At 38.2% G+C, this 8,388-nt stretch overlaps 2 protein-coding genes and 1 pseudogene across 2 annotated transcripts; 2 read left to right on the forward strand and 1 right to left on the reverse strand.

Moving 5' to 3' along the window:
- LOC113358863 (pentatricopeptide repeat-containing protein At5g66520-like) lies at positions 1 to 2,362 on the forward strand. The gene has a single exon (XM_026602584.1). The coding sequence runs from the start codon at positions 80 to 82 to the stop codon at positions 2,105 to 2,107; it is 2,028 nt and encodes a 675-aa protein (XP_026458369.1). The 5' UTR covers positions 1 to 79; the 3' UTR covers positions 2,108 to 2,362.
- Positions 2,363 to 2,384: 22 nt separating this feature from the next.
- On the forward strand, positions 2,385 to 6,025 carry LOC113358865 (annotated as a pseudogene).
- A 168-nt stretch (positions 6,026 to 6,193) lies between these two features.
- Positions 6,194 to 7,876, reverse strand: LOC113358864 (aldehyde oxidase GLOX1-like). Its single transcript, XM_026602585.1, has one exon. The coding sequence runs from the start codon at positions 7,854 to 7,856 to the stop codon at positions 6,237 to 6,239; it is 1,620 nt and encodes a 539-aa protein (XP_026458370.1). The 5' UTR covers positions 7,857 to 7,876; the 3' UTR covers positions 6,194 to 6,236.
- Between the last annotated feature and the right edge of the window lie 512 nt (positions 7,877 to 8,388).

Below are 8,388 nucleotides of genomic sequence, written 5' to 3' on the forward strand. Positions count from 1 at the left end.
GGTATTAACATATACACGGAGACAGTGGTCTTAACCAATTTCTCAATCTTTTTCTTTCTACCAGGAAAAGAAAAAGATAATGAACACAACAACAATAACAACCGCAGATTCATCTCCTCCTTATCATCATCTACCATCAAATGAACACCTTCAACAACAGCAACAACCCATTACTAGAATCTCCCAGGATACAATCAACAATCTCTTGAACACAAAATGCAGCAAATCAATCCAACATTTGAAACAAACCCATGCTTTAGTTATCAGAAATGGTTTATCTCAAGACAATTTCATTGCTGGTTCATTAGTTAAATGCTACTCAAACCCATACTTTAATAGTTTATCCATTGCACTCAAAGTGTTCAGCTCTATTCCTCAACCACATCCTTTCTTATGGAACTCAATGATTAAAGGTTGTTTAGAAAATCATGACCCTAAGAAAGCTATATCTTTTTACATTGATATGATGGTTTTTAATTCTTCGAGTAATAAGTTTACTTATCCGCCTTTGTTTAAGGCGTGTATGGTGGCAAGAGCGGTTGATGTTGGTGTTCAGATTCATGGGCATGTTTTTAAGTATGGACTTGGTGGAGATTTGTATATTACGAGTGCTGGAATTCAAATGTATTCGGCTTGTGGCCGGTTAACTGAAGCGCGGAGAATGCTTGATAAGAGTGAGGAGAAGGCTGATGTTATCTGTTGGAATGCAATGATTGATGGGTATTTGAAATGTGGGGATTTGGGTTCTGCTATTGGTTTGTTTGAGAGTATGCCGGATAAGAATAGTGGGTCTTGGAATGCTATGATTTCTGGGTACGCCAAATCTGGGAAGATTGATGTAGCTCAAGAGTTTTTCAACAAGATGCCTGAAAGAGACGATGTCTCTTGGAGTGCGATGATTGATGGGTACATAAAGGGTGGTTATTTTAAGGAGGCGTTGAGGGTTTTTCATGAAATGCAGATGGAAGGAGTTCGACCGAGGAAATATGTACTATCTAGTGTTTTAGCTGCTTGTGCGAACGTGGGTGCTCTTGATCAAGGTAGATGGATTCATGCTTATGTTAAAAAGAATTCAATGAGTATTGATGCGGTTTTAGGTACGTCTTTAGTTGATATGTATGCGAAATGTGGGCGCTTAGATATGGCATGGGATGTTTTCGAAAAAATGAAAAGGAAAGAAGTGTTTACTTGGAATGCAATGATAGGAGGACTGGCTATGCACGGGCGAGCTGAGGATGCCATTGAGTTGTTCTTGAAGATGGAAAAGGAGAAGGTTAAACCAGATGGAATCACATTTGTCGGTGTCTTGAATGCTTGTGCTCATGCAGGATTTATCGATAAAGGACTTCACTTCTTTGATGCTATGGAAAATGTTTATGGGATAGAACCAAAAGTAGAGCATTTCTGTTGCGTGGTTGATCTGCTTGGTAGAGCAGGATTCTTAAATGAAGCCGAACAACTTATAAAAGCAATGCCTATACAGCCTAATTCAGCAGTTTGGGGGGCGCTTTTAGGTGGTTGCAGGATTCATGGAAATGTCGAATTGGGCGAGAAGGTAGGGAAGCTTTTACTTGAGATGGAACCAAATAATAGTGGTAGATATTCCCTGTTATCAAACATCTACGCAAGAGCAGGTAGATGGGATGATGTTGCAGAAATACGGAAATTGATGAAAGATAGAGGAATTAAAACAACCCCAGGTAGTAGCTTAATCGATCTGGATGGCTTGATTCATGAGTTCGTAATGGGAGATGCATCACACACGCAATCAAAAGAGATTCATTTAATGCTGGACGAGATTATGGAGAAGTTAAAAACAGAAGCAGGTTATGTCCCGAAAACTAACGAGGTATTGTTTGATATTGACGAAGAGGAAAAAGAAACTGCACTTTGTCACCACAGTGAGAAACTTGCTATTGCTTTTGGTTTTCTCAACACAAGTCCTGGAACAACCATACGCATTGTAAAGAACCTGCGAGTTTGTGAAGATTGTCATACGGCAACAAAGCTAATTTCGCGTGTATATAAACGTGAAATAATCGTCAGAGACCGTGTTCGGTTCCATCAGTTTAGGAATGGGAATTGTTCTTGTATGGATTTTTGGTAGTTCCAGTAGTTAGAGCTGAACATCAAGATTCAAGGGGTATCAGCCAGAAGTAAGAAAGTCATACTCAAGTGATAAGTGTACAACAATGACACTCCAGATGATGTAAAGAAAATGCGGAAACACTCAAATTATCACATGAACAGAACTGTGTAAAAAAACTTCACTTGTATTCCTAACAGATCAAAGAAGCCAGTTATGAGGATGTTGTATCTTGCAAAAAGTTTTGTGGAAATATATTTTTTGATTGTTTGTAAACATGCTGTGTTAACACTTTCGAGTTTCACTTATCTAAAAAGAGATTGGCAGAGACAATTGAGGGGAATGCCAGAATTCGAGCTCTATCCTGCCGGCGCAGACAAAAAATACCTTGTAAGTAAATGTTTTCAGATTCAGTGAGTAATTTGACTGAAAAATATTTCTGGAGTTAGTTTGTTTTTGGTACTCTTATTCTTTATAATGAAACCCAAGCGGATTATTCTATTGAATATGATGCTTTCCCATGGTTATTTTTTTTCTAATGAAGCAGTAAAACTGCAGAATGTGAAGTTAGAATTGACCCAACTTGTAGCCGGTTGATTTGCTTAGCTATCTTGAAGCCAGGGTGTTATAATTCATGGAAATGTACTCTCCAGATCCCATATGTTCCATTACTTTGTTACCTGTCGGAGTCGAGAAGAGTAGAAGAAACGCATAAATAAGCTATTGTGGTTTCTGGTTGATTGCTTTTGTTTGCAGGACCTGAGTCTTTTCTTTTTTCCTCTGTTTCCCATTAACAAAAGTGATACCAATGAATTTGCAAATGGCTTTGAAAGCTAGGAGTACTGGAACAACAACACCATTTAACTTAGACGATCTGGCCACCCTGGATTCTCCTGAACAGTCTTTTCCTCTCATGAATTTGAACATTGTGGCACAAGTAGTCGGCATCTCACTTTACACCAGGTGTACGTTGAAAAGGGCAGCTATGTCATTATACATGTCCGGACCTGTGGATTTCCGGATTATAACTACTTACTTGCCCAAACAATAAATTTCCCTCTTTACTTTTCTTTCGTAGCAAGAAGGCCCAATTTTTGTTTAAAAGGAGAAACCAGAATTCATAGCGTTATACTCTGGAGCAATGGAAGGAGAATTAGAACGAAATTGTAGAAAAGCAGCTTATCGTAAAAAGCTATTAGAAGACAGAGAACTTGAATCTAGAGTTAAAACAGGTTTGTATTCTTACTTGATTTCTGTTTCAAAAATTCCATTATGTGTTCTTCTACTTCTAATTAGGGTTCTGAAAGTGGTTTTAGATATTTGATGTCATTGTGAACTCTTAACAGCTTTCAAGACTCTATAATCCTATATATGCCTTTGTAGTGCTTCTTGCTGGGTTTTTTTTTACTCTGATAGTTAATGAATTTGATGCTTGTGAGTTTCGAACTCAGGTCGCTAGTATCATCACCCATTGGCTTGACCACTGCACTACAGTGACACTGGCCTTCTTGCTGGGTTTTAGGGCACACAGATATGTGTCTGGGTATTGTTCTGAGATAAAGAAACTAAGGGAGAGTTCAATTTTTATAATTAGCTAGGAGAGTGCATTATCTTTTTGGCTAACTCTTGAAATTTGGGTTGGAAGGAGGAAGCTGCAGAACCTGCATTATCTTAGCTTTGCATACAATAGAGCAATTGGGTCTAGTAATCACCCTGCCCAATTAAACCTACATAGGCTGCATGGTCACCCTGCCCAATAAAATCCTTCGGGAGAAACTTTCCTCGTAGGCATATCCTGCCGACGAGTGATATATTGTTTATACAAAAGCAATTTTTGTTGTATTCTTAGACATTTTTTACGTATTGGCAGTTAATTTAACAAGTAATGGAATTGGAAATGTGCAGTCAGGGAGAACTTGAGAAGTGCAAAAAAGGAACATGAGAAAACAGAAGATAATTTGAAGTCTCTTCAGAATGCTGGGCAATTAGTAGGAGAAGTTCTTAGTCATCTGGACAATGAGCGGTGTAAGCATCCTCTCTCTTGCACTTTTTAGAGTCAATGCATGTTTACTACAAGCAACTGAAGGCAGTAAGTTTTTTGGCCTATTAAAGGGAGAAAATACTGTGCCGTGCAGCAAATTAATTTCAATAATGATTACTCGTTTTCAGTAATAGTTAAGGTGAGTGGTGGACCGAGGCATGTTGTTGGTTGCCGCAGTAAAGTGAATAAAGAAAATTTGACAGCATGAACTAGAGTATCTTTTGATATTACAACTCTCACGGTTATGCGTGACCTTCCACGTGAAGTAAGGGATCAGACTTGGTTAGATGCTTTAAAGTTTCGCAAACCCTTACTCAAGTGTACCACAAAAAGAAAGTAACGATCCTCGGTGCCATCTTTCATGAATTGTATTTGATTTGATAACAGGTTGATCCAGTTGTTTATAATATGATTCATGAAGATCCTGGCAACTTGAGCTACTTGGCTGTTGGTGGATTATCTGATCAGATTAGAGAAGTAAAAGAATGTATTGACCACCTACCTCTTATGAACCCTGAACTCTACCAAAGGGTGGGGATCAATCCCACCAAGGTAATTCATACATTCGTTTTGTTGGTATTCAAAGTCCTACAGTAAGCATTGTAATGGACACTGATAACTGACTTGCTCTCGTTGATTGTAGGGCGTACTTCTTTATGGGCCTCCTGGAACTGGCAAGACACTATTAGCTAGAGCTATTGCTAGTAATATAGATGCAAGCTTTTTAAAGGTGATAAAGGTTTTTAGAAATTTGCTCGTCTAAGTACTTGTAATTGCAGGTTGGAAATTGCACAAACTTATGGTCCTTTGAGTTTGTTTTAACCCATCTGATCTGCATGTGTAGGTTGCCGCGAGCACTATAGTTGATAAATATATAGGTGAATGTGCGAGAATAATACGTGAAATGTTTGGTTATGCACGTGACCATCAAGTAAGTTTGAGTTCTTTGGGCAGCTCAGTCGTGTTTTAGATCAGTGTATAAATTTAAAGTTCTGCCATCTTTTTCCATCTAGCCTTGCATCATTTTCATTGATGAAGTCGATGCCATTGCTGGACGTCGATTTAGCAAGGGTACAAGTTCTGATCGAGAGATTCAAAGAACGCTGATGGAACTGCTTAGTCAGCTCGATGGGTTTGACCAACTACGAAAGGTATGGACCTAAATTTTTGGAACCGTGTTCCTCATTAGTTTGAGAGACTGTTGTAAACTTGCTAATAAGATATGAAAAATGATTATGTGAAGTGGAAATCATAATTCTTTGCTATAAACTGAGTTGTAGGTTAAAATAATTATGGCAACAAATAGGCCTGATGTGTTGACCCTGCGCTTCTCCGCCCAGGCCGAATAGACAGAAAAATCGAAATGAGCAGTCAAGAATGGAAATCTTGAAAATCCATTCTGCAGGAACCGCTAAACATGGTGAAATTGACTATGAAGCAATTACAAAACTTTCTGAGGTGAGTCATACTCTCAAGTAATTAATCTCTCAGCAATCACTTATAGGGTCACCGATGTAACGCTGCCGTGTCTCTGTTGTAGGGTTTCAATGGGGCTGATCTTCGGAATGTCTGCACTGAAGCTGGGATGTTTGCAATCCGTGCTGAACGTGACTACGTCATTCACGAAGACTTTATGAAAGTATGCCCTTGAAAATCATTACAGTATGATTTATTTTGTCTATATGCACTCCTGATTACATAAATTTGTTGGATTATTCGGATTACTTTTTGCTAATGTAATTTCTCTCCACTCTGGACGTAGGCTGTGCGAATGCAAAATGAAGCGAAAAAGCTAGAATCTAGTGCGCATTACAATGCCGATTTTGGAAAAGATTAGAATGACGAAAACACAAGAAAATTTAAGATGATCGAATTGAGAATAACTTCTTTTTATGACCTATCGAGTATCGCGAAATCTATATACTAGATTTGCGGGGGTAAGAAACTATTCTGAGCTTTTAAATTTACGTAATTAAGAGATTACAGTTCCATTTCTTTGAATTTACCTTGCAATCATCAGTTTTTCTTACAGCTTGTAAACAATAAAAAATTTACACTTCGTACGAATAAAATGCATAAATGTTGAAAAACAAAAACCAATTGACAGTATTAACTGATGTGCATCCAGCTTCCCCTACTAGGAACCCCATTTTGCACCACAAAGAGAAGATAATAGCCGGGTGGTGCAATATTAGGAGTTTCCGGAGCAACACAATCAATGACATGATAACTGCTGGTGACTTGACGTACTTGATTGATTTTCAAAACCAGCATCCTTTGATTCATGGAGAAAGAATGTGTGTTGAATGATGGTGCAACCATGGTCACAGAAACATTATCGATAACTTCATTCATTTTCGAAATAAAACCAATGGAAATTGGTTCCTTGTAAGATATTTCAGTTTTAAGTTTCGCCAAATTAATTTGCGGTCGAGAACCGCTACTCAAATATGGTGGTGAAAATACTTCAACACTCAGTTCAGTAGGAAACATCTCGGTGAAGTTGTAATTCGAGTTAGGATTACTCCCACCTACCAGTACTCTACCATCAGCAATCAAAATTGCAGTTGAATGATACATGCGAGGAATCTTCGATGCTTCCATGATCTCGTATATACTCGATTCCGGTTTGTAAATTACGGGGTTTAGAACCGGTTCCCTACCTAAATACCAACCAGCAGCGCCTTTCTTCGCACCGTTTATGAGTAAGACATCACCTGTTGGTAACAAGAGCATGTCACCCATGACTCTTTCCATCGGCATTTCTTCCATTTGCCATTGGGGTTGTGCCGCCGTGATCATTAAACGTCCGCATGATTTGGCAGCTGGTAAAAATGTTCCTCTGATGGCAGTGGTGTATGAATTCGATGGTGCCCCTCCACAGATGAAGACCTCAGTATCTGGTGTATCAACAGTAGTCTTGCTGAGACCAAGTTTCAGGGGAAGAAGTACAGATGAACCAGTGCTTGGATAATTGCGTGAAACTCCACCTGGCATGACTGGATAATCATCCCTGACGACTCGATCGTTTACGTAATCAAACAAAATTGATTTAGTATTTGCAAAGATGAAGAGGTTTCCATCAGGCAAGAGATGAGTAAATGGGTATAAATTGTTTTCAACGGCATCACTGGTTTCTAATAGAAATGGAAGTGCAAAGACTTTGGAATCTGATGGCAATGAGCTCTTAGGGATGAACTCGTAATTGAACTGACCTCTACCACCAACGACAATGACTTTCCCATTTGGTAATATTTGATTAGATGCATACCATCGAGGAACAACTAAACCTTTTTGATCCTCCGTCCAGTCACAGTTAGCGCATGGCCGAATACTCCGAACAACACGTTCACCATTCCAGTTTCCACCGCTTTGAAGTAGCATGCCGTCAGGTGCTAATGAACCCGAAGAGCACCACGTATCGGAAAGCACTGTAAGTGGACGTACTTTACGATCCAAAAGGTTTAATTCGACCGAGTGAGCAGTACAATCGGTGTTACCAACAGTAGCAAGTTCACTACATTTTTCTTCAGTTAATGAAATTTTTGACTGCCCAAAATCTACTCTATCGAACATAATAACTCGATCATTTGGCAATAGTTGAGTATGCATTGCTGAAATACCAATACTTTTCTTCAGTAGTTTCCAATTACCTGTAGTAGCTGTTTCGCCTAGGTTGAAGAGAGAAAAGATTAAAGCTGAGAAAACTATAACATATTTTGCTTCCATGGTAAATTTTTTTGTTGAACTCAAACACTCTCTTTTTGTGTATGTTCCCAGAGAATGTGAGTTGCTTATGAATGTCAAGGTTGATTACCTCAGAGATGCTTCCACCAACTATAACACTTACAATATAATTGTTTCTAATAATTTCTGCTTATGTTCTTAATTAGTTAACTATACTTAATTGTATTATTCTTTTTCATTTCCATGCAGCTTCTCCAAGTTGAGAGAGATCGAACGCATTTACTGCATATCTTTTAATATAGTACTAAATTATAGCATTTTGTACTTAATTGATAGCTAATAGCATAGACATTTATAATTCATGATCATTTTTTCTTTATGGAACATATCTTTCAAAATGCTAATCTTCCTTATAATTAAATCGATGATTATTTGCATATACCATTGACTTTCTATTCTGTATTGTTATTCATTGTATCTGAAGTTGATTAATGAATAAATTTAAGAAGGCATAATTGGTTGTCATTGTTATTTTTATTAGATAAGAGCAAAACATGCATTCTTGCAAAAACCC

The sequence above is a fragment of the Papaver somniferum genome, chromosome 3 (genome assembly GCF_003573695.1).
Source record: "Papaver somniferum cultivar HN1 chromosome 3, ASM357369v1, whole genome shotgun sequence".
Taxonomy (NCBI): Eukaryota; Viridiplantae; Streptophyta; class Magnoliopsida; order Ranunculales; family Papaveraceae; genus Papaver; species Papaver somniferum.

Excerpts from the sequence above, each read along its gene's own strand:
- LOC113358863 (XM_026602584.1), top strand. The coding sequence starts at position 80 with ATGAACACAACAACAATAACAACCGCAGATTCATCTCCTCCTTATCAT.
- LOC113358864 (XM_026602585.1), bottom strand. The coding sequence starts at position 7,856 with ATGGAAGCAAAATATGTTATAGTTTTCTCAGCTTTAATCTTTTCTCTC.